General features: G+C 33.8%; 5 protein-coding genes across 8 annotated transcripts; 1 reads left to right on the plus strand and 4 right to left on the minus strand.

Annotated features, from left to right (window-relative positions):
• Positions 1 to 701: 701 nt before the first annotated feature.
• LOC108225028 (short-chain dehydrogenase TIC 32, chloroplastic) lies at positions 702 to 3,088 on the minus strand. 4 transcript variants are annotated; one of them, XM_064086141.1, is made up of 6 exons: positions 2,910 to 3,088; positions 2,364 to 2,595; positions 2,016 to 2,249; positions 1,848 to 1,926; positions 1,606 to 1,690; positions 702 to 924 (listed from the first exon to the last, which is right to left on the minus strand). In XM_064086141.1, exons 1-6 carry the CDS (start codon positions 3,013 to 3,015, stop codon positions 725 to 727), a joined length of 936 nt encoding a protein of 311 aa, XP_063942211.1. In that variant the 5' UTR covers positions 3,016 to 3,088; the 3' UTR covers positions 702 to 724. The 4 variants fall into 4 exon arrangements, with proteins under 4 accessions (XP_063942211.1, XP_017255321.1, XP_063942209.1 ...); XM_017399832.2 differs by having other exon boundaries at positions 702 to 933; XM_064086139.1 differs by having other exon boundaries at positions 1,549 to 1,690.
• Positions 3,089 to 3,967: 879 nt separating this feature from the next.
• On the minus strand, positions 3,968 to 6,704 carry LOC108203958 (short-chain dehydrogenase TIC 32, chloroplastic). Its single transcript, XM_017373172.2, has 6 exons — positions 6,495 to 6,704; positions 5,352 to 5,583; positions 5,004 to 5,237; positions 4,797 to 4,875; positions 4,487 to 4,571; positions 3,968 to 4,386 (listed from the first exon to the last, which is right to left on the minus strand). The coding sequence occupies exons 1-6, from the start codon at positions 6,598 to 6,600 to the stop codon at positions 4,178 to 4,180; spliced, it is 945 nt and encodes a 314-aa protein (XP_017228661.1). The 5' UTR covers positions 6,601 to 6,704; the 3' UTR covers positions 3,968 to 4,177.
• A 2,752-nt stretch (positions 6,705 to 9,456) lies between these two features.
• Positions 9,457 to 13,940, minus strand: LOC108204965 (short-chain dehydrogenase TIC 32, chloroplastic). Its single transcript, XM_017374679.2, has 8 exons — positions 13,752 to 13,940; positions 12,381 to 12,612; positions 12,197 to 12,276; positions 11,641 to 11,794; positions 11,451 to 11,529; positions 10,637 to 10,721; positions 10,060 to 10,106; positions 9,457 to 9,904 (listed from the first exon to the last, which is right to left on the minus strand). The coding sequence occupies exons 1-8, from the start codon at positions 13,855 to 13,857 to the stop codon at positions 9,740 to 9,742; spliced, it is 948 nt and encodes a 315-aa protein (XP_017230168.1). The 5' UTR covers positions 13,858 to 13,940; the 3' UTR covers positions 9,457 to 9,739.
• A 1,550-nt stretch (positions 13,941 to 15,490) lies between these two features.
• LOC108205185 (aquaporin PIP1-3) lies at positions 15,491 to 17,762 on the minus strand. Its single transcript, XM_017375015.2, has 4 exons — positions 17,297 to 17,762; positions 16,290 to 16,588; positions 15,870 to 16,010; positions 15,491 to 15,763 (listed from the first exon to the last, which is right to left on the minus strand). Exons 1-4 carry the CDS (start codon positions 17,622 to 17,624, stop codon positions 15,668 to 15,670), a joined length of 864 nt encoding a protein of 287 aa, XP_017230504.1. The 5' UTR covers positions 17,625 to 17,762; the 3' UTR covers positions 15,491 to 15,667.
• Positions 17,763 to 24,785: 7,023 nt separating this feature from the next.
• Positions 24,786 to 26,290, plus strand: LOC108223794 (uncharacterized). The gene is made up of 3 exons (XM_017398253.2): positions 24,786 to 25,859; positions 25,946 to 26,004; positions 26,083 to 26,290. Exons 1-2 carry the CDS (start codon positions 24,947 to 24,949, stop codon positions 25,975 to 25,977), a joined length of 945 nt encoding a protein of 314 aa, XP_017253742.1. The 5' UTR covers positions 24,786 to 24,946; the 3' UTR covers positions 25,978 to 26,004; positions 26,083 to 26,290.
• Positions 26,291 to 26,496: the final 206 nt, after the last annotated feature.

A 26,496-nucleotide genomic window follows, 5' to 3' on the forward strand; every position in this document is an offset into this window, starting at 1 on the left:
TCCTTTTTAGATTATTACGGTCGAAATCAAAAATAGTGATGATTATTTTTGTTAATTTGTTAAAACCTAAAAATAGTAGAATATTGTCTTAGTGAAAGAAAATTAGGCATATTATGAATTTCTTTGGGGTAAATAAGAAAAAGATATTAGTCCAGTGTTAAGAATATCTATTTTATTAATTTTTTCTTCCTATAAAATTTAAATTTTGAGACAAATTGTTGTATTTATTTGAATTTTAGCTTCAGAAAAATAATATATACATTTACAATATTTTATAATAATTTTAAATCTAAGAAAAGAATTTATCATGTAAATGATTTTATCTCATAAATAAATCTATTTATTTGATTTAAGACGTGGATGAAAAGTTTTATCATCATATTTTTAAAGTAATATTATTTTTATCATAATGATTTTATTTCTTTGACCAAGATGAAATATGTTTTTTTTAATCATAAGATACTTCTATAACCATCATTTTTTATGTCGAGAATATGAATCTTATTAAAGTTAAGATGAGCTCAGAAATATAAATACATTTTTAAAAAAATTATATAGACAACAATTATTTTATTTCCAAGCTCTAACTAAGACAAGCTTAAAAACAAGGCTCGAGTCCTATATGAGAACTACACATGCACACCAGGAACAAGAAAATCTTGAAACTTTAACACCAGGTAGATCATATATGAGTCTGACATCTCTGCACACAATGGACAAAAGATCAATTCTTCTCTGTGAATGTCAAGCTGAACTCCCACAGTTTCTTGGCCAGTTCCGGATCTCTAGCCATTGAACTAGCTTTAGCTTTGTTGCTGTCCATGAAATATTCGCCGCTTAGACCATTCACTTTTGGACTCAGTGCTACATAGCAGGTAGTTGCAGCACCCTGCGGGACGTTTTTCATGAAGATATTTGCACAACCTAATACACCTGCAATTTATCAGCATTAACATAAGTATGTTAACATCAAGTGTTACCCTCCCCAGCAGGGACGGATCTAGGAATTTGGTTATGTGGGGGCAAAAAACACACCAAAAAAAAAAAAAATCATACAAGCAAATATTAGGACTGAAGAGGCTGAGACACAAGACTGGGCAACAAATGTTCAAATGAAGCTGGGAGGAGTCGAACTTGAACCACATCCAGAAAAGACACACATCTAAACCAAGGGGGCAAAGCCATACTTCATTAATTTTACATAATAGAACTAGTAAACCATTCACGAGCTACTGGGGGCAAGTACCCCCACTGCCCCCAGTGTGGCTCCGTCCCTGCTCCCCAGACCCTCGTGTAAGCGGGATATACTGGGTACGTTTGGTTTGTTAGCATCAAGAGTAGTACTCTCTCCGTCCCAGTCAAATTGACCAATTTTTGACTAAAGATTACAAATTATCTATTCATGATTTTTAAAATGAAAATTGCATATTAAAATTGACTAAATATACTTTCTAATAATATAATTTTTATTATATTTTTCAATTGTATTGTAGATGTAAATTTCAATAAAAGTATAGTCAATTTGACTAGTCAAAAGTCAAAATGGACATGTATTTAGGGACGGAGGGAGTAGATTCCAATAAAGTTTAGAGGTCGAGTACTTACAAGCAAGAAGGCTGCTGTTTTGTGAGATGTTAGTTGCGATGACTCCAGGATGAAGTGAATTTGCAGTAACATTTGCTCCTTCCTCCTAATGATGGTTTAGCAAAATGGAATTATAACATTATTGTATTGAATTTAAACCACTATGACAATAACTTATGCAAAAGAAAAGGATTGAAGTTCTGGCAAATGAACTAAAAAATTGTAAGAAAAAATGTTAGCTATTTATGCACATCGATGATTACCTTTAGGCGCCTGGTAAGCTCAACACAGTGTAATATGTTGCAGAGTTTGGACTGTCCATATGCAATAACGGGCTTGTAACTGGAAACACGATCAAGCTCTAAGAAAATGTTAAATGCTTGAACTAGTATAATCCTCAGAGACTGACAGACTTGAAGTAAAATACGTGCCTGGTTTTGTCATTGATTTTGTCAAAAATAATCCCTTCTTTGTAACCATACCGGTGAAGCTCTGATGCCACGTTGACAACCCTTCCTTCTTTACCACAGTCGCGTGCTGTTTTTTTCATAGTGTCCAGCAAAAGATTTGTCAGAAGAAATGGTCCCAGATGGTTAACAGCAAATTGTTGTTCAATGTTGTCCTTGGAGAGTGTGAATGGAGGTGACATCATCCCCGCGTTGTTTCTGTCAGCAACAAACAGCATGTTCAGATATCATAATCTCCCAGGGCATACTTGTTAGTAAAGACTGCAAAAATGAAAACATAGACTAGTTATGTAATTCAATCACTAATCTTACATGAGGATGTTCAGGGGAAGACCGGTGGCTATAAATTCAGCAGCAAATTTTCTTATCGATGCTTGTGAACTGAGATCTATCTCCATGACATCAATTTCAGAACCAGGATGTTTCTGAAGCATCTCTTCTTTAACCTTTTCACCGGCTTTAACATTTCTCACTCCCAAGATGACATGAACACCCCGCAAGGCAAGAACACGCGTTGTCTCTTTACCAATTCCATTTGTTGCTCCTGAAATTGTGTACTAATTCAATTAAACACTTCTCAGTTCTCACTGAAATTATAGAGTTAGTTACTAATCAGGCAATAGAGGACTGCCATGATGCCATTCATCAAATTTCAGGACTCAAAATAAGCATCAATACGAAGATTATCCTACCAAAACTTGTTTGCCTCAAACAAAGTATAACCGAATCAACAAAGTAACACGAAGAATGCCAACATGGTTTAGGACTGTTTAGTTATGGTTGTCTTATTCATCTTACCCTTCCCAGACCCTGCTTTCGTATATCGAGATTACTTAAAAAAAAAAGAGGCAAAATTACCTGTAACAATGGCAACAAGGCCAGTTCCATCAACACCTTTTGTAACTTGCTCTGCAGTGGAACGAGCTGAAAATCCAAAGTTGCCATTTAATCCAAATATCCACATCTCTCTTCTATTAAGATTCTTGATCACAAAAAGTGTAAAGAAATATAATTTGATACAAAATATTCTTAATCTGTTTCTAACTCGTTTGTATGTGTGTTATATATAGAGGTACTTAATGTACAAAACTACAAACATCTCATGTGTTTGCGGATGATACAAAATTCTTAGCTAAATTGTTAGTGGCACAAAGTATTTTTATATATTCATCCGTCTCATAATAAGATATGTTGTTATTTCAAGACTAATTTCCCGAAATTCCGCTTATTGAAGTCGATCTATCGTGAAAAATTTGTATTCCAGTTGATAGTGAACGATCACCATTAGACAGACATCTTTTGAAGCAGATTAGTTTCATTGAGATTTCGCTAGCGGGTCTATTTTATCTGATAAACCCGTGTTGCTTTCACTCACTGAGACGTGAATCCTCTAAAATGCATCAATAGCATGTGAGAGCTTGTTATGCAATGTGATAAATGGTGATCGGCTGAATTATACTTAATTAAATAAAATCATTTCGCTGGTTTCTATTCGGAGAAATCTGTTTTTGCACCCGTCTTTTGTCTCGTATAAACATTTATGTCGTATTTCAAAATTATGTTCATGTGTCGTCTTTTTTTTGGGTCATCTTTTTTTTTGGATGAACTGTCCGAAAATCTGTGTCTAGAGTAGAAAATTATGTTCATATGTTACATTTTTTATGCATCTCCCGAAAATGGGCTCAAATAAATTTATTGAGTCCAAGTCACATACAAATTACAAACTATTTGCTATCCTGATATGGAGGGTAGAATGGAATTTTATCTAAAATTGAGACCCAAAAAAATTATTCATTCAATGAGATTCATTTATCCAACAAGATTTTAGTATATTTGTCCCCGGACAATTTAATTTTACGAACCGATTAAATTGAACAAAATTGTCAGATGAAGGATCGGTTCAATTGGAGGCAAGATACACATAAAATAATTCACTTCATTTCCAAACTCACCATAAAATAAATTTAACTTGTTCTAAATTACATATTAGATGTAACAAGTAACAACACATCTCTCAAAAACAAGGCTACCATACATCAGAACTACAAATGCACACCAGGAACAAAAAAATCTTAAAAGTTTCACTAGTAGGTATAGGACATCTTTGCACACAACAGAGTAAAAGATTATTTGTTCTCTGTGAAGGTCAAGCTGAAGTCCCATAGTTTCTTCGCGAGTTCTGGATCTCTGGCCATCGAGCTAGCTTTAGCTTTGTTGCTGTCCATGAAATATTCGCCACTTACACCATTTACTTTCGGACTCAATGCTAAAAAGCAGGTGGTTGCAGCGCCCTGGGGAACGTTTTTCAAAAAGATTTGTGCACAGCCGAATATACCTGCAATTCATCAGCATTAATGTAAGTGTCTGCCTTAGTGTTAAGTATGGTAAATTTAGAAGAGGGGGATACAGTAGAGTTTTGGGGCTCGAGTACTTACAGCCAAGAAGGCTGCTGTTTTGTGCAATATTAGTGGCAATAACTCCAGGATGAAGTGAATTTGCGGTAACATTTGCTCCTTCCTCCTATTGATGATTTAGCAAATGGAATAATATTAGTGCATTGAATTTAAACGACCGTGACAATAACTTGATCTGCTTTAGTTGGCAATAAAAGACTATTATACTACAAAAAATCTGTATTATGCAAAATTTCCAAGCATACACACTACAAGTATCTGTTTCAGGCTCAATGAGGTACATCCCGAAATGAACTAAAAATTGTCAGATAAAATAAACATCAATGATTACCTTTAGGCGCCTCGTGAGCTCAACACAGTGTAATATGTTGCAGAGCTTGGACTGTCCATATGCACTATTGGGATTGTAACTGAAAATATGAACAAAATCAGAAAAACGTTAAATGCTTGACTATTATAATCTTCGCAGACTGTAACTGAGGGCAGTCTTCTTAGTCATGATTACATAAAACTATAGGAGTGTATAATTAATACGTACCTGGCTTTGTCATTGATTTTGTCAAAACGAATCCCTTCTTTGTACCCATACCGGTGAAGCTCTGATGCTACGTTAACAATCCTTCCTTCTTTACCACACTCGTTTGCTGTTTTCTTCATTGTGTCCAACAAAAGATTTGTCAAAAGAAATGGACCCAAATGATTAACAGCAAATTGTTGTTCAATGTTATCTTTGGAGAGTGTGAATGGAGGTGCCATAATCCCCGCATTGTTTCTGTCAACAACAAACAGCATGTTCAGCTATCGTAATCTCCCAGGGCATATTTGTTTGTGAAGACCGAAAAAATGAAAACGTACAGCAGTATTGTAATTCAATTACTAATCTTACATGAGTATGTTCAGGGGGAGACCGGTGGCTATGAAGTCAGCAGCGAATTTTCTTATGGATGCTTGTGAGTTGAGATCTATCTCCATGACATCAATTTTGGAACCCGGATGTTTCTGGAGAATTTCTCCTTTAACTTTCTCACCAGCTTTAACGTTCCTCACTCCCATGATGACATGGACGCCCCTCAAGGCAAGAACACGCGTCGTCTCTAATCCAATACCATTTGTCGCTCCTGAAATTGTATAGGAATCTAATTAAGCACTTGTCACTCCTTAAACAGAGTTAATTATACTTGGCTCAGCAATATAAGATTTTTATGATGCCATACTCATACATCAAACCTCAAGATAAGCATCAATAAGAAGACTATCCTTCTACCGGAACTTGCTCGACTCAGACAAATTACAAATATAACTGGATCAAAAAAGTAGCACGAAGAAAGCCAACAAGGTCTGGCCTAGCAATCCATAGCTTGGTCTTGGTCCAAGGAGACTGGCTAGCAATTCAAAGGCTTCCGATTCCTCATTAAAAAAGGGTCGAAAAACCAAACTAAGGCAAGTCATAGCTGGAATATCCACTAGGTTCTGGTAATGTAAAAAAAACCTAACCAGTTTTGTTTCAATGCATCTATTATACAAAAGAAGAAACACCAACTTCAAGAGAACTAACTATAAGATACAGATAAAACCTTCATCAGCTTATAATTATTAAAAAAATTCATAGCAAGTATATTACTAGGGGTCTTAACCAAGGTCTTTCTACGTATTAACAACTACTTTTTGTTTAGGCAAAGGATTTTTATTGACGGATATTTTTGTGCATTTAATCAATCGAACTTCACCAACTACATAAAAGTGGTCGTTAGTGCATGTTCACAAGTACACGACAGAAATCCGTATTACTAGATCTAGAAGTATGGCAAGTGAAAGCAAACACTGTTGAGTTCATTTCATCCTTAACTACCATCTCCTCCACCTTACCCTTCCCTAACTCTATTTTACGAAAACATATTTTACCTTCCTCACACCCTGCTCTACGAAAAATATATCATTACAGAAGATTGTGCTCTACGAGAAAAATAAGATATGATCAACAAAAATCCACAAATCAGAGCAACCCAAGAACCAAGAAACGCAGAAATACCTGTAACAATTGCTACAAGCCCAGTTCCATCAACACCTTTCGTGACCTGCTCTGCAGTAGAACGAGCTGAAAACCCAGATTTCCCACTTAATCCAAAAATCCACATCTTTCTTTAAATAAAATTCTTGATCACAAACAAAATAGTTTAGAAAATATTCTTGATGAGCTAGAGAAGATTCAAATCTTTAATATCTGTTTATACCTCGTTTGTATGTGACAACGTGTTATATATAGTGGTAAATCTGGTAGTTGATGTTCAGACACCTCATGTATGACGTTGCTAAGCGTGTGGAACCATCGAGAAAGCGCTCGTGTGTGAAAGACCTTGTTGACCTGTGTTTGGTTTCCAGATTGTGGACTTTTATTCAACGTGGTTGCGGGGTTTTATGTGTCAATAGAGAATTTGACCTTTGTTAAGGAATACTGGTTTGCGTTCGGATCTTGGTTAAGAATAGATTAACCTGTAATTAACAAAGATGGCGATATTTAATTACTAATGGGTTGCATGTTCACAAGTGTGTCATGTATTTGAAAGTATTTCACCACATGTGACACTAAAAATTTCCTAATGTAACCGGTTATTTGGTTGTAAAGATCAGGGATCAGGATAATAGGAAGTGATGATTAGAAATTAATTGGATGATATTAAGTGAATAAAAATTAGATTTTTTATAACACTTATAACAATATTTGAGATAATAATTTAATTTATTATATAACATATTATTTAAAAAAATTATAAGTATTTTTTTTTAAAAAAAAAGATTTCTATTAAAATCAAACATCCGACAAAAGTGTCTCTAACACACATGATGGAAGAGATAATGAATCATGAAGCTATGTAGCATACCAGGTATGCGAATTAGATTATACGCAACCATGTTAACTTGCTTCTTAACAAAATTATAATGATTAATCGTATTTTTAAATTTGATTCGAGAAACAGAAAAATAATTAGAGGGATCAAATCCGGAAGTTTCAAAATATAGTACTGTATGTACCGTATTTCCGGGATGAACCACTTGAAAATCTGCATATGCTTCCGTTTAATATTACTGTAAGAAATTGTGATTCATGAACCTCCCGAGAATCCACGCCCATGTCATTACCCGTGTCGTTTTCATCTCATATTAAAATTTTACGTTCAATTTTTGTCATTTTGTTATTAATATTCGAGGTTTCGCTGATATGTCATCATTGTCAGATAATCTGATATAACAAAATTTATGAGATCACGGGTGCAATCACTATTATTATTAGAATCGGATAATATTTGTATCACATTTTAAACAAATCAGGCATTTTGGATGAATTGTTGCAGAAGAGCACTGAAATTTCAGCACAGTCCTCCCACATCGAAAACATACGGGGAAACTTTTATGTTTATAATATAAAGATGCAACTACATGGCCCATCGACCACAAGTTGACGTGAGTGGGCTATGACAATTTATTTGTCCGGCCCAGGAAAGTCCCCGGGCCCTGATCTGCAGAGATGCAGGCCTGGAAACAGGTACAGCTTGATGATGAAATTTAAAACCTTGGGTTTGGGCTGAGACAAGTGTGGAGCCTTCAGATTTCTCTCAAGTCAAATTGGTCGATAACACAGTCATTCACGTGGTCCATTAAATGGATTAACCGAACGGGGCTTACACTCTTGTGGTCATTCTTTTTTATTTATTTTTCAAAAAAAATCTCCTTTTTTTTACTTCTCAAAAAAAAAATCTCCTTTTTTTAACTTCTCATTTTTTTCTTTAATTATGCACACGTTCACATATTTTATTTATAAATAAATAAATAATACCACATTTACGGTCGGACCAGATTACGTACGTGCACATCTGAAAAGTTTATTACTCCCTCCGTCCCATTTAATTCTATACACTTTCTTTTTGAGATGTCCCACTTAATTCTATACATTTCAAATTTTTCCCAAATTAGTTAATAGGTCCCATCACTTTTTCACTTTTCTTTCCTTTTCACACTACTTTTTACCCCACTATCTCTCTTTTATATATTAAAAATTAATGGGTCCCACTACTATACCCACTTTTCTTTCTCTTTCTCATTAGTTCATACTACTTTATACACTTTTCTTAGTCTCCGTGCCCATTTCACATGTATATTATTCAAGGGGACGAAGGGAGTATTATTTTAAGAGAACACCTGAAAAGTTTACTAATTCTATAAAAAGCCGTTTGTAAACATACATTTCATTTCAAATTGTGGATTTCAAATGACAAATTTTGAGAAGTTTACTAATTCTATAAAAAGCCGTATGTAAACATACATTTCATTTCAAATTGTGGATTTCAAATGACAAATTTTGAGTTGTCATTTTAAATTCTTGATTTCTACTAATATTTGAATGTCTAGATATCAAATGACATCGAAATCCGAATTTCAAAACATGTTATTTGATAAAATCCAGATTTTCAAATAAAATCCAGATTCCCAAACAGACCATAAAAAAATTTCTGGGGATGAAGACATAAAAATCATGAGATTTAATGAGTGGAAAAACTATTTCTTTGAGAAAATCAGTGACTAATTGAATCATGAATGCAACAAGAGGAAGCTGAAATACCATCTATAAATCCGTGATGGGGTGCAAGATTGGTAGCAATGATCCCCCGATGAACAGTCCCCGGGCATTAAACAATGTTTCAAATGAACAAGCAACATACGGTCAATATTTTTTCTTACAAAAAAAAATCTCGTTCATTTTCTGTTTTCTCATATATTAGATTAGTTTGTACAACATACGATTCTGCACAAGCACAATCATTATGTATAAAATCGGTGATTAAACTTATTAAATATCCGATCAATCCAATTAATCCTTGTTCCGTGTCTTTATCAATTAAGTCTAATTCACATTCATGTGTACGTATTTGAATGGTTCAACTCATCTCTCCATTGTATAATCAATAATGTACTCAAAGTTCACGATCAGACCAGCATAAATCAAACGGATAAAATTTATATACTAGAGAGCTGAAAATATCCCACAACCGAAATGTATTTAAATCATTTTGACATCAAAACCAACTACGAAACGTTTTTCCCTCTTTTGAACATTACAGTACCAGGATGCCTCGAGGAGAGCAACCTCGAATGTAGTTCGATAAAGGGTGAACTCAAGTTTTAGTCGTTTGTAGGATTATAACCGAGGTTGTCAAATTTGAACATAACTTGCGTAAGAATTTACACTGAGGTTTCCAAATTCAGATAGAATATACCAAGTTACTTGGGTTGTGTCAAGTTCAAACTGAAGTCCCACAGTTTTTTGGCCAATTCTGCATCAGTAGCCAGTGTGCTCCGACTTGCAATATTACTGTCACAAAAATATTCTCCGCTAACTCCTTTCACCTTGGGATGCAGTGCCACATAGCACGTTGTGGCTGCTCCCTGAAATCAAAATGATGCATTAAGCACATTCAGATAGTGTGAAAGCTTTTTCATGTAAATTTGTTTGAAACCATGTAAAATAAACAGATGTGCACAAGGTTACAACTACAACATAATATTCCTCCGACTGACATTGAGAGAAAGCAAGACCTAACCTGTGGAATGGTTTTGAGAACAAATTTACCAAACAAACTGACCATACCTGCATTGATCAAGGAAAAACACAGTTACATTCAAACTAGATTATACATCTACGTGAATACCTGCTAACTTTTTTTTTACTAATTCTATAATGTTTTTCCCAGAGATAAATCGATAATGACAAATAAAAAAACATGAGATTACAGATATTAGACAACTATCCCTAAAGAAAATCAGGGACTTTGAGTTGAATACAACAAGTGGGCCAAAACCTGCTAATTCAAAAAAAATTTGTGTCCTAGCATGCATTCCACAGGAATGCATTAAATATTCCAGTAGCTGCTACTCATATTTAATCATAACTTGATCACATTATAATTTGACTCCTAAGGCATGGTTAACTACTCCCGAGCCGTTAGTCAGAAAAACAAAGTAATTGTATAATCATATTAGTATTGAGCAAGAAGTAGCTAGCTTCAATTCATCAATTGGTTAGGAAAGGTGAACAAAGAATATAAGTCTTACACTACGTTGTAATGTAAAAGTAACATGCTTTAACACTAATCTAAAGGACAAGAGAAAGGTAAATACCATCTACAAATCCGTGATAGCGTGTAAGATTGGTAGCAATGGTCCCTGGATGAAGTGAATTCGCAGTTATCTCTACACCTTCCTCCTGTTAAAAAAACAGAAAGGAAACTTGTATCAATTCCAATGTGAACGGCACATGTGTTTGTCTCTGCATTTGACTCCCTGCTTGCTGACATAACATTGTTGAAATGTCAAACCAAAGAGGAACCATGTATGTAACATATTCCCCTACAAAAGGTATCTAGTAAGAGACAGTTTAACTAGACTTATAACCACCGGGATAAAATTATCACTAGAGCGGCCACCACTTCATTCACATTATAAAGGCATAAGAAGTCCTCCCTTCATATCCCTACTATCACATTTTGCTACTAAATCTTCTTTCAACTACTAAATCTTCTTTCAAAGATGCTACAAATAACATTTGAAATGTAACTTATAAGTAAAAACACATTTACAAGATATTGAATTGCTTGGTATACTCCCCTATAATACAAATTACAAATTAAGAGATTATGACTTACTAATATTCTTTCTAATTTCGAAGCAGCAGTGCTTAACGTTGGCCAAGTTTGACAGGGTAACATTTCACTTAGTTGTCTGTTCCTTGTACATTAAAATCATTAAGATATTTGTTTCTCCTTTCTATCTAAAAACAATATTACTCCACCTTAAAAGTTTATGGGCTTAGCAAACATGTGTTTTGTCTTACATTTGCCTCAAGTACCCTTTCTTGGGTTCAACAGAAATATGAATGAAGAATCAAGAGTAAAAATATCAATCATAAAGGCAATATATTAATAGATAGCAGTACCTTCAAGCGCCTTGCAAGCTCGTTAGCATGCAATATGTTAGCAAGCTTTGATTGTCCATAAGCATAAAATTGAGTGTAACTGAGGATTACAATGAAACCATAGTAATAACTAAGGTGCATGGACTAAATGTAATTCACTTTTACTGAATAAACATGAGATCGTTATAATATAAATGCTACCACTTTAAACCTTGATTGATCATTAATTTTATCAAATCGAATTCCTTCGCTGTATGCAAACCGGTGGGCCTCTGATGATACATTAACAATTCTTCCTTCTTTATGACTTTCACGTGCAGTGCTTTTCATAGTGTCCAACAAAAGATTTGTCAACATAAAATGACCTGCCAAACAGTCAGTGCAAAGTTCATCCTAACAGCAACAACAAAACATAATAAAAAAGACATATAGGTTTATGAAAGCAACTGTAAACATGCTAAAAAGCATAGAAGTGCCACAACAGACTTTGTAGCAATACCTAAAAATTTCAAAAATGGCTTGGTACTAGAACATTAAGGGTAAATGGAATATTATGCGAATATAACATGGCTTTGCAGATCTTGAAAAGCAAGCAATTAAAACGATCTCCGTACTCTGTTTAGAAGCTACTTTTAATATATGAAAAAGCTTGTACAATGCAATAAATAAAGTCTAACTGACTTTTTCCATATCACAAAATTTCGTATCTGTGTATACTATATGCACACTACACAGAATTGCACTAATAATTTTTTTTAAAACAATACCTAGATGGTTAGTTGCAAATTGCAGCTCTATATTGTCTTTGGAAAGCATAAAGGGAGTAGCCATAACCCCTGCATTATTACTTTAGACAGCAAAATTAATCAGTTACACACTTACGCACAAATAGAAATAATTGAATATTTCCATTAGCTGAACAAGTAAACTAATTAACTCAAAATTTCTTACATTAAGAGATTGAGGGGAAGAGCTGATGAATTATAGTCTGACGCGAATTTTTTAACTGATGCCAAGGAACTGAGATCCAACTCCATGACATCAATTTTAGCATTGGGGATTTCCTTAAGTATTTCATCCTTCACTTTTTTACCACTAGCGGTATTCCTCACTGCCATCACAACATGTACACCACGCAAAGCTAGGACACGTGCAGTCTCTATTCCGATTCCACTTGACGCTCCTGCAAATTTCAAACATGATCAAACAATTAGCTGTTTAGCTAGAACATAGTTCAAAACCCGGTCTCTAGAACAGCCTCCATTATATAAAGAACATTATTAAAATTTCTGATGCTAAATAAACAGATGCATAACAATGATGAAATCGTCACATTATTAAGTTCTGAACAAAGTAAAGAAGCTTTCATCATTCAACATCGTAATTAGCCTCAATGCTGAAGAACCTGAAAGGATATAGATATATAGATAAAAGATAGGCTGATTATTTCCTGAAGTAACACAATGTTTCTGAATCCATATTTAAATGATGCAATTTGAGAAACTCTAATATAGATCGCTAACTGTTAGGCTCAGTTTGCTGCCTCTAAGCTTTCAAGTTTCAAGACTATGAGTTACTACAGTTTGTAATCACTGATGGAACAACTCAAATACAACCAATCCGAAAGCAATGATACAACCTGTTGGCCTATTCTAATTCTTGAATTCCTGATGATTACTGATCATATATAGTGGGATCAAAGAAATTGAAAGGTCAGTGTAAATGCTCAAGTGATATGTAATAAATGTTCATAATCATGCCGTGCTTCAACAGTGTATTCCTCTAAAGCAATCTTGGAGGAATATAAGTGGTTCCTTACAATTTCGAATTCAGCCCATCTCTAAAGCTCAGAGAGACATATAACATCTTTCAATCTATAGAATTACAATCTCATCAACATCATATGAGATCAAACATGACAAAGCAATCAATTCACTGCATCACCATGAATCTATATGTCATACATACATAAATCCATGTTCATACATATATCAACAGCTAAAAAAGGCTACATACAACTTGAAACTGATCAATATTTATCAAACTTGTTTAAGATGTTATAATTATACAAACAAAACAGTATCCACATTAAAATCAAAGAAAACCCCACAAAAAATTATGCAAACATAAGCCAAATATAAGTAACTAGAGCTCTAACGATTGATATAACAGAGAGATAGGGAGAGAGAGTGAGAGAGTGGACGAGGGACGGGGAGAGAGACATACAGGGAGAGAGAAGGAGAGAGAGAGAGAGAGAGAGAGAGAGAGAGGGGAGAGAGAAGGGAGAGAGAGAGAGAGAGAGAGAGAGAGAGAGAGAGAGACCAGTAACGATAGCTGTAAGACCAGTGCCGTCAAGTCCATGAGTAACTTGCTCAGCTGTTGATCGAGCCGAGAATCCAGATTCACCTGTTCTTCCAAATATCCACATCACCCCTTTTTCAAAAACAAAAAATTTAGTAGTAGTGTTCTCAACACTTGCCCTGTCTGTTCTCTGTTCTTGTTAACAAGAAATGTTTAAGGATTAGTGGAAGGTTAAGGTTTTAATTAAGGTTTTCGTGGGCCGGGTTTAGAGAAAGTACAAAGAGAACAGGGACGATTTAGTAGATTAAATCAATGATCATCATGTTGAATATAATATTTCGGGAAAAAATATTATGTTGAATATATTTAATAATTTATGATACAAGATTCAACTAAAATATAATAAACTAATAATACCTGATTTGAACAATTCAACATATTATTGAATTTTAATTGGTTAATAAATTACTAATATTTCACTGTGCCACGAAAGTGATGCTTCATATTAGTTTTATTCAAAAAATATCTATATTTTTTTATTTTTTAAGAATACGATAAAAGTTGTATACTCGAAAATAGTTGTTTTTTCGGGATACTTTTTGAAAAAGTTCATGTTTTATCATTTCAGATTTTGAAATTCATTTATTTGAAAATGAAAGATCAGCATCAAAGTGAATCAATAGTATCGATATTTGCCTGAATGTTAGCAATTTTAACATGAAAGATTTTGAAACGGTTGAATTTACATATATTTATGAACAAAATATGATTTTATTGAGTGCAATAAATATATACTTTCGGACATGAAAAGATGATCGGGAAATTTATATGCATGCATCTCGGGGGCGATAAATTTGTTATATAAATTGTGGGTTTTATTAGAGAGAGAGGGTGAGTAATGAGTTTATGATTTCTAGTACCACATCGAGAACTTACAAAACAAAATCTATGTATACAATAGGAATTGTAGCGACAGCAAATACAACCACAAGATGGCGTGATTGGGCCATGGCAAAGTAGTTTGTCCGGCCCAGGAAAGTCCCCGGGCCCTTATCTGCAGAGATGCAGGCCTGGAAACAGGTACGGCTTGGTGAAGAAATCTAAACTCTTGGGTTTGGGCTGAGACAAGTGTGGAGCCTTCGGATTTCTCTCAAGTCAAGTTGGCCGATAACACAGTCATTCACGTGGTCCAATAATGGATTAACTGAACGGGGCTTACACTCTTGTGGTTACTCTTTTTCTTTTCTAATTTAAATTTTGAACCAAAATTACATCTTTCTCTCTTGCTTTTGTGTACTTGATCAGTGTCGTGAAAAGTTGGATTTGGATTTTATTGGTGAAGACACGTATGAGGATTAAATATATAATTGAAGATTTAATCAATTCGAATTTGAAATGAATTACTGACTTTTAGAACAATGTAGTAGATAAGAAAATGATAAGAACACATAGGATTAATCATAGGCATGTTGAAATTAGGAGAGAATTTCTCATTCACAAAAATTAATCTGAGATTAATCGGCTGATTAATTATATAATCTCTTAATTATATAATCTCCAATAGTATTAATCATAGGCATAGGCATGTTGAAATTAGGAGAGAATTTCTCATTCACAAGGATTAATCAGAGATTAATCGGCTGATTAATTATATAATCGGAGATTTAATTAATTCAGCAAGCTACGAAATTAATTACCAGCTTCTAGGACAATGTGGTAGATAAGAAATTGATAAGAGCACAGAAGATTATGCAGAGGCATGTTGAAACCAGGAGAGAATTTCTCATTCATAAAGATGCAAAGGCAAGCTTAAATACAGCATAATCTGATAATTTACATGCATAATCAACAGCTGCTAATTAATCCACATAACATCCACATACATTGAAAAGAACAACAAAAGGGGCAGTACATAATCGATACTTAAAAACCGAAACTTAAGATCTGCTCTTGAAAGGAATGGCTCTGATGACAATCTGGTGGTACATTGCAGCAAGTGCGGCGCCAATGAATGGACCAACCCAGAATACCCACTGGTATAGAAAATGAAAGTTCATTAGTATTATTATTTATAATTTTATGAATAGATTATAAAAGAAATGTTAGAGCGGATTCAGATTCTTGGTAACCAATACTCACATGATCATCCCAAGCGTGCCCTTTGTTGTAGATGATGGCAGCTCCAAGACTTCTAGCTGGGTTGATTCCAGTTCCGGTGATGGGGATGGTGGCCAAATGAACCAAGAACACAGCAAACCCGATAGGAAGAGGGGCCAAAATCTGCCACATAGTACACAAAATTATTTCATAACACAACCAATGTAACAAAAGATATAATATTTACTGAAACATTTTCTTTTCTCGAGTAATAGAATGTTGTTGACTACTGAATTTTATGAAGCAACTAGTACTCTAATCCTAATTTCAAAAATTCCAAATAAGAGAGACAAAGGAATCTAATTTCCCAAAAAAATTATATGGATGAAGTGTGAATAGACAAACATCATATCATACTAATCAAAATGTAGTAGTAAAATTTAGCCGAATAAGAGTACATACAGGAACATGTGATTCTCTGGCACTTCTCTTAGCATCAGTGGCAGAAAACACGGTGTAGACAAGAACAAAGGTTCCAATAATCTCAGCACCAAGACCTGAACCCTTGGTGTAGCCATGGTTGACAGCATTAGCTCCACCGCCACTGAGCTCAAATCTCGAAGATCCTTCAAAACCTTTAATAACACCAGCACCACAGATAGCACCAAGACACTGCATCACCATGTAGAACACAGCCCTGGTCAAGGAAAGCTTCCTTGCCAGAAACAAACCGAAGGTTACAGCAGGGTTGATATGTCCTCCTGTTTATTCCATCAAACCACATTAGGCTACAATTAACCCCTAAAGACCCTGAATTAATATGTTTACTACGATATCCGAAACTAAAATTGGGTAATTAACATGAATAAACACAACCATAACAGTAAAATAGTAAATATGTCCTACACTACAATTACTAACAATTAAATTGCCAACTAAAAAGAACAATCTAAAGACAATAGCATAAATTTCTAAAACTACATCACATTATCGAAGAAACAACAGATGCACACATCAAGAAATACAGTAAGTTTGTGAAGCCAAACCAAGAAGGCCATAATAACTTCTACTCTGTAATTATCTAAAATAGTACACATTAAAGAATTTAATTTAATTAGTGTGTCTTTTTCTATGTCGTGTACAAAATTGTCGGGCATAGTCTATAACATTGATTTCTTAAACAAAAAATGGGTAATTAGCATGTACTAATTGTAATAATCAAGAAAGGCAGCAAATAAAAGTGGCTTATTTGGACAAAATGCAGAAAATCAAGAAATACCCACATCAAAAAACACACTAAATTTGCACAGTAAAACAAAAATTACTAGCATGTACTAATTTGTAATAATCATCAAGGAAGGCAGCAAATAAGAGGGGCTTATTTGGACAAAATGCAGAAAAACAAGAAATACCCACATCAAGAAACACAGTAAAACAAAAAAAGAGTAATATTCAGGTTCAAGAATTACCTGAAATACCAGCAGTGCAGTAAACAAGGGCAAAGATCATCCCCCCAAAAGCCCAAGCAATCCCTTGAATCCCCACAGAAGCACACTTATTAGGAGCCCTAGAAACCCCCATAACAGTCAAAACAGTGACATACAAGAACAAGAAAGTGGCTATAAACTCAGCAATCCCAGCCCTGTAAAAAGACCAAGAAGTGAGTTCACCATGCTCAAACAAAGGAGCTGGTGGTGGCTCCTTATAGTCCTTATCAGTCTGTGCAGATGTGCCTAATGGCTGCCTCTCTGAGTACTTGTTAGCCCCTACATGAACATCCTCCTCCTTGCCCTCCATTGTTGCTTGCACAAAATCTTGGCTTTTCTTGAATAAATTGAGTTAAAAAAGAAAGGTTTCTGTGTGAGAATGGATAGAGTTGAAGTGGGTTTTTTATAGAGGGGAAGTGGAGTTAAAGCCAGGCTAGAAGTTGTTTAAAATGTAAGAAAATTAGTGAATCATTGGGTTTTGTTTAGAGTGGGACAATGGTGGTCTGGAAAGTAGGAGTGGACTGTGACAGGTTATGATTTAGCATGATTTGTTTTAGGTTTATTGGTTTTTTATGTGTTGTGTTTATCCTTTACAGATTGTCATGTCAACATTATTAATTTTCTTAGTTGTATCATAATCAATAATCTTGGAGAAGCCATTTATTTCAAATTAGATTTCAAATTAGATGCATCTTTCAGTTTTTCAAGACGTTGAATTGATAATATATTAATTTCATATTAAAAGAAATTATATATTATTTTAAAAAATAAAAAATTATATTTTAGAAAAACTAAGGACAATAATTTTTTTAATTATATAATATATATATATATATATATAAATTTTTTAGTCAAATATAATCCGTTTGAGTAGTGAAAAACACACTTATCATGAGATGAAAGGAATATGCAAGATACTACTTATTATTTGTTCGGCATAAATTTATTCCACATTGTTCGCGTCTTAATGTCAGATTTTCAGAAATTATTTCCGATGAATATTTTTTGTTGTATTATAATTAATTATATTAAAAGAATTATTTATTTGCGTAAGAATTTACGGGATGATCTGTAATCATGTTTTGAATTCGATATCTCTCGAAAGTTATTATTTATGACAAATAATTCTGAAGTTATGTCTGCATAAAGGTTTTAATGTAGGGTAGCTGAGAGAATCTGATAAAATAACCGTTGGAGTTGTATACATTGTGACAAAGTGACAACCAGCTTGAATAACGTTCATTACCCAACGGCTACATTATCTAAATAGTGTCTTAAATTTACATTTCCCACAAAAGTAGATAAAAATAGTTAAATAAATGAAATTTATGTAATAATCAGTTTTGCTAATCATGAAACTCAGGCTCATGGGGTTGCTGATCTTTAGTGTTTTTGATATGGGCCTATGTCAACTTTCAAGTTAGCCAGCCTGTTGTTATCAAACTAATTACAGTTAAACCTCTTTAAAGTAATACCCCTCGGACCGGGGAAAAATATTACTTTACCGAATTTATTATTTTATCGATATAATAATATTTTATTACTTTATCGATAAAGTAATATTTTATTATTTTACCGAATTTCTATATGTTTACAAATTATAATTCATTATTTTTATAAACAACAATCAGTCACATGCAATAATTAATCATATGTGAAAACTAAATTCATGCATGCCCCAGATAGAGTATATATGTACTGTAACATGTGTAATGTACATACTGTACATCATACCAAGCGTGTCATCAAAGGAAGCACTTCAAGCAATCAACACTTTAAACAATTACTTGTTACAACATGAGCAAAACATACCGAGAGTTATTTATGCTTTACATAAAGTCAAAGATGGGGTTAATTTTGGTCTTGGCGGAAAGAAGAAACAAGCTACTACAGATTTTAAAAAGAACTGAAATTTGTAATTCATATACATTATATATATACATATAATTCATGAATTATTACTTTACATATTACCTGGGCCTTTAATGAATTTCTAAATTTTTATTATCTTATGCTTTTAGCGAAAATATTACTTTACAACATTGGCCCAAGTTGGGACCGGCAAAATTTATTACTTAAGCGAGGTTATTACTTTATCGGATATTATTTAATCGAGGTTTAACTGTAACAAATAAAGAACAATTTGTCTTGATTAATGATTTTAACGGAGATTAATCTGTCAAATTCTCTGATGGCAATGTTTAGTCATCTTCTTTGTCTTCAAGTGAAATATACTTTATCCGACCCACTCATTTTCATAGGCTTTTTTCGTTACTCGAAAGACACTTTAATGCTATTATAAAGTGCAGTTCTATAATTTATTTTTAAAACCTCTTTTTTGAAAAAAAGTTTAAAAAATTATATAACTATACTTCACATTAGCATTAGAGTGTGTGTCACGAAGACTCGACTATTTCAAGCCCGGTCTTTAATCCTCGGAAACAGTTATTTCAGTTTTGCCTCTGTAACATTACTGCATAAAATCGGTGAACCATAGTATCATCATTCACCGTGATAATTTTTTTATGCAAATGATTGTTAATTATAGGATTTGTATAATGCTTAAAGATAAGAGCTAGAGAGGTTGACATACACATGAAATATTATCCTCTTCTTGTATATATATGTGGCTAACCGGCTGGCAATCATTTGAATTTTAAACCATGCTTCATTGATAAAAAAAAACATTTATTGGTAATAAAACAATACAAGCTTAACATGTACTCCCTCCCTCCGAGTCATTTCTATACAGTTTTCTCTTTGGATGTCCCATCATTTCTATACATTCCTAAAATAGTAAATTTTTATAATGTAAAACATTATTACACCAACTATTTTTTTCCATTATCTTTATTTTATAATAATATAAATATTATTACACCCACTACTTTACTCCACTATCACAAATCTATAATTAAATACAAATAGGTCCCGTTACTTTACTCACCTTTCATCTAAATTTACTTATTTTTTACACTTTTTCTTGATCCGTGTCTATACCAAATATATATAACCTATTGGGACGTAGTATTCTTTTATGAAAGCATTCTAGTTGAGTAGCTGTGTTGAATGGTGTCTGGACATAACTACCCAGTTGTGTCAGATCCTGACCTGTAATAGTCATGGTCTTATTTTATGGCGATTTCCTCTTCCATAAATGCACTCATTTATATTTTAAATTGATAGTACATTTTTTTTTTCTCATTGTGTTGTATTATGGTATTTGTGATGCTATTTAATATACTTCATTTAACTCTTTTTTTCAGCCTCACTGGCCTAGCTTATATGCTTCACAACTGAGGAGGAGGTGAATTTATATGGGTCTGTTAACATTTTGGATTCGAGGGGCTGGTGCAGTATCTTCAGTTGTAGTAAGAAAGAGGCATATTGCTTATCGCGGGGTTCCAATTTCTTACCTGTGCGAGGGCCAACACGAGCTATTACACCAGGGTATTTTTTTTCCATGGAAATTGATCTCAGGGACGTTGATGGACATGTGAACATCCAAGGATATGTCGCATCATCTCCTGCAATTGGTGAACGTCAAAGGCCTTGGTTTGATAGGCGACTTCGTTCAGTTGTTAAGAGTGTCAACGAGAAGAGTTTTGCTGCTGTTAATTATACCTTGTTCTCGTTTGCTGTTCTGGCAATTATTGAAGTCCGTCTCGTATTTCATCGCGGATCTTTTGCTCATGTCAAAATTTATGGTGACATTACTGCCAACTTATGATGTAGAGTTCTTTCAAAGGGTACTCTTTACAAGGAAGAAAGAAAACTTTTTAGAGGTCATCAAGAGTGATTTTGTTGACATTTGTATTGATGTCAAATGGAAAGATCTTCCATATGTTTGACATGAATTTTGATTACATGATCTGCTGTTAAATATCCTCCCGTGGATTTCTTGTGAAATGGCTATATTGCTCTTTAATGAATCTTATGTATATATGCATGTGTTATAGGCACAATGATACTGAAGTCACTTAATTTATTATGAAGATAAAATTGTTTTTTCTTCAGTTTTAAGGTTGCCGGTGTTTTTTGCTGTAGAATTGATTGGTTATTAATATAGTTGATGAATTGTTTGGATTTAGCTATTGATCTTGATTGCTTGCATGTTGATTAGTTATTAATGTTGTTAATACCTCAATGGTGGGAAGTTTGAATCTGTCTTTGTGGACTTGGTTAAGTACAGTAATTGAATCAATAGTAAGACGACGTTGCTTATACTTAATGGTTTACAATTTGTTTATATGTCATCTATCTTTCCCTCCCTCCATGAAATAATAATATCTTTTTATTTATTTTCATCCCAAAATATCATAATCTCCAAAGAAATCATTTTTCAAAATAAGATAATGAATACATTTAATTTAAAATACATAATATATCAAATATTTATTTAACATTTAATATCTCTGATTCTTTATAAAAATTATTATAACAAATTAAAGTTTTTAACTGAAAATTAGTATGGTGCATTGCTTAGCAAGAAAAGAGGGCCTTGATTGTTTAAATAAGTGGTTAAAGCTCTTTTACTTGTAGATTCAATTTTCAAGTGAAAAGTATAGCACCAAAACGAATTTGCGTGGAATTTTAAGTTCCAATATATTAGCATTTTGTGATTTATTTATTTATTATTATTTTATTTTATTGATAATGAGAATGAATCTCAACAAAAGACTTGGCAATTCACCGTGATAATTCTTTCATTCAAGAAAACTTATCTAACCATTAGACATGCAAGATGACCGAGAAAATTTAGACAATAAAATTTTAATTTCCGTAAAGAAAAACCTGTCTTCTTCCAAACATCCTGAAAATGTAAACAATTGAACAAGGAAAATATAAGTCGATATATATAACAACTTATATATATCACAAAAATTAAGGATAATAAATCTAATAATAAATAAATATTAAAATCACTTTTTTTTTAAACCATGGAAATGTTTATTTCTCCAGGAAATATCATACAAAAGTGTCTCCAACAAAAACAATGGAGGAGACATATTCTCAACAAAGCTATTAGGCTCACAAGGGATTCTAACTATACTATGAGTTAGTTTGTTTGCATGCTTTCTAATATACCCAACCTTAATTCCATTTCTTCTCTTAAGAAACTCTCTGTAGAAGCTAATCAAGTTGCCCATCTCCAACAGATTATTGCCACCCGAGTTTATGGCAGTAATACTGAGTAGCGAGTCACTCTCCAAAGTTATTTGCGTTGTCATGGGAACGTCCTCTAACCACTTTAGAGCTTCAGCAATCCCAATCAACTCTGCCTCCATCATAGGAACACACTCACCAAACCTCATCATCTTCCCTTTAATATAATGGCCTTGATGGTTTCTCAACACCATGCCAATAGAAAAAGGACACCAGCTAGTTTGGGGTTGATTTAAGCTCGAGTCTGCAGGTCGTAAAGTGGGGTGTCTTCTTCTTTGAGTTGATTGCCAATCTGCTATTTGCTTCGAATTTCATTGCATGACAAACTCAGGTATCAACAGCTTTCCTTCAAAGATTTTCTGATTTCTCGCGAACCACACTGCACAAAAAATTGTAGCAATTTTAATTAAATCGTCCCCTGACTCGGTACTCAGTTTTCCAAGAAGCCAATCAAAAACATACTCTACCTCGTTCATATCATTTGAAATCCCCGTCAACTGCCATCAAAGTTTTTGCAAAGTCACAGTCATAAAATAGGTGGTACATATGTTCTACCTCCCCTTCACACATTTCACATCCAATCGGAACAAGGACCCCTCTTCCCCGTAGTAAAATTCTCACAATAATGTTGTTGCGACAGAATCTTCACAGAAAAATTTTATTCGATGAAGGACTGCAATTCGTCAGATTTTATTCCAACCTTTTGACTGCTGAGCCTCACCATCACCAACATGGTTCTTATGCCATTGTTGATATCCTGATTTCACCGAAACTGTCCATTTGTAGTATGGACCCAGGCCACCCTATCTTTAGTACCCCTTTACGGAATGAAATGAAATGAAATAAAATGCAACAAAAGATGGATCTTTGGTTAGACACTAAGGAAAAAAATAAAATAACGAAAATTTAACAAATCAGTCATTAACAAGCCAACAAAGTGGCATGTAATTGTAGCCAACAAAGTGACACGTAGTTGCCTCTTGTAAGCCAAAAAAAAAAATATCATCACCCATAAATGTTACAAATTAATCATCAATAATAACACAATTAACATACTAATTAACCGAGTAAATGAGAATAAAAAAACGTTTCCATACAATTTCAAAAAAATTTCATTTATACAAAAGAATAAATTTTAATGTGATAAAGTAAATACTAATTAAGAGAATTAAAACCTTTATACAAAGTTTAAAATTCTAAACAAAATATCAGTTAATATATCTAATATAATCATAAATAAAAAAGATATATTCAAAAAAAGATAATATCAAAATTTAAAAATTTAAACTAAAAAAACAATCACTATCAAAAAAATATTGCATGAAACAATTAGACTCTATTACGATCAAAATAATTAAAGAAAATAAACAAGAACTAAATGAGATATCTTTCTCTTAAGAAAAATGCTAGGAACCCAAATATTTATCCCAAAATTTTTTCCCAAATTACGTGGCAAAATCTCATTGGTTGCATTCATTCCCATAATAGTGAGGCCTCCTACAAATTCATCAATCACCCAATCAAATTTCGTCACTTGTTAACCACGTCATTTGGTAACAAATTTTGGGGAAAAAATTTGGGATCTCTAGCATTGCCTTTCTCTTCAAGCTATTCTTCTCCTTTTTGTTTTAACAAAAACCCTGAGTTGTGTGGCAAAAAAAAAAAAAAACCCTGAGTTGGGGTTTTTGCCGTGTGATTCGTCGTAGACATTTCCGAGTTGCTGTGTTGTGTGAGATGCTAATTAGTTTTGTTTTGGTGACGTCGAAACCGAGTCACAGCCCCTGTCCCGTGTTTAAGTCACATTGTTTTTGAGTCATTTCCTTGAATCGCTGGCTGTTTTCTCCGAGGAGTTGTAGTCTGCCATAGCTGTGTTTGGGTAGTCCGATTTCAGAGTAGGTGAGTCAAAGTCGAGTGCTGTTCTTTTCGGTTTATTGCTTTTGTTTCTTGAGTTTGAATGTCGAGTCCGAGTTGTTTTTGCCGAGCTTTTGCGAACTGGTTTTACTTTGCTGCTGTGTTTTGATTTTATGTTATTTAACTGTGAGTCTGTTCTTTTGAGTTGCGTGAGTCGAGTTTGTTTTTCGAGTCGTTGACACTTTGCTGCGAGTTATCGATTTGCCGAGTTGTCTGATTCTGTTTCACAGTTGTATTTTATTTCCAATAGAGTTCTGTAGAGTATATATAAACTTGGTTTCGACTGTTTGTTCTTCTTGCTTTGAGAAATTAAGTCAGTAATTGGGTTTTGAATTTGCTTTTAGTTTATGGTTTAAATCAGAGTTTTCGTCGATTCCTGCAGATTGCATTTATGATCATTTTTGCTTCTGTGATTTGAAAGTTCATTGGGTTCTGCAGTGCATGCGCGGTTTAGGCTGAGATTGGTTTTCGTTTGTTTGAGTTTGGTTCGTGTTTGCCTGTTGATTCCGAGTGCGGCATTGTTTGTTCTGCTCCGTGCTACATTCAGTAGTGCTCATGGCTCCCAAGATAGAAAAGTCGCAGCCCAAGGACAAAGGAAAGAGGCGGGATTTTGATCCGCGCAGATTAGGGAAAGATGATCGTTTCGTTTTCAACTTGAGGTTTGATGATCAACATCTTATATATAATTTCATTACATTTATAGTTCAATTGCGATATTTCGCTGCTTGTGGAGGGGAAAGATTTATAAGAGAAAAATTGGATTATAAATTGTGTTTAGGAGATGATAAGTCCTACAAAAACCTATTTATGATAGTAGCCTTTTATTTTGAGGGTGGATATGGGATTGATTTTCTAATCTATAAGCCAAATGTGTATAATGTTGGCTTTTTCATCGAGAACAAATGGTATGTGGTTAAAGATTTTTCGGATTTAACTCATCACAAATTTACAAAATCGGAGGAATTAAAGTATGATTCTAGCTATCGTCTTGGATGTCCCACCCATTTCTCCCTCATTGTGTTTAAGGAATCGATTATAAATGTTTTTAATTCGCGTGATGAGAAGTCATTTCGAAATTTGTGTGTTATTCTGTGTGAAACGATGAGATCGGATGAAATTTTGCGTGTAATATCGAAATCTTTGGGTATGAATAATGGAGAGCCAAGACAGGTTACTTTGAACAGGAGACAATTAGATACTATCTTGAATTGGGGGCACACTAGTGGAGTATGGTATTTGTATGATTTGGGATTTGAGTGGGATCCGTTACGGTTATATACTCAGTTAGGGTTAAGGGATGCCAAAGAGTGTTCTGCTTCACTAGGATTGGCATTGAAAATGGATCAAAAATTTGAGTTTTACATTGACAAATTAAGGGCACTAGATGAGCATAAGCGTAGACAAACACAAAGAAGACCTATCGACGACATTAAAGGATTTATAACTACGGAAAAGTGGCAGAAAATGGGTAAGTCTCACAATTTCATTCTTAATTTGAGTATGATTCTTACCTTCCTTAATTTAACCATTTTCTTTCTTTTTGATTGGTTTCAGAAGTTATGGACAAACTGGAGGACGATATTTAACTAAATGTGGAACAAAATAAGCTGAAGGTTTGTTATATATAACTTATGTATCTCCTTGTTAGTTTTCCTCCATGATCCTCACTTACATGGAAACAATGGTTCCAGAAATCTGACTATAAATTTGAAGCTGTCAAAGAGGAAAATGATGGCCAGATATTTCGAAATGCCAGTAAAACAACTATAGGCCCGTCTATGCAAACCTTCTCATGCTGAGGTAACCATTTGGCTTTCCTTCCGTAAAAGGTGAATTAGCAAACAATGCTGTTGCAATCTGTTTGGTCATAACACAGGTTTGGCCTCGTACTATCATGTAATCAAAGACATCTTAATTTTATTTATAATGATAAACATAATGTGATAAATATTTGTGTTGGGACCGTTTAACGCAACTAAGAAGAAAAGAAGCGTTTATTTTTTTATACATAACAGGTCATTATATAATAATAATAATAATATAATAATATAATAATAATAAATTATTCTAAATTATCTTTTAAAATGATATTTTACATATTTTAA

Source organism: Daucus carota, chromosome 1, assembly GCF_001625215.2.
Source record: "Daucus carota subsp. sativus chromosome 1, DH1 v3.0, whole genome shotgun sequence".
In the NCBI taxonomy this organism is placed as follows: domain Eukaryota; kingdom Viridiplantae; phylum Streptophyta; class Magnoliopsida; order Apiales; family Apiaceae; genus Daucus; species Daucus carota.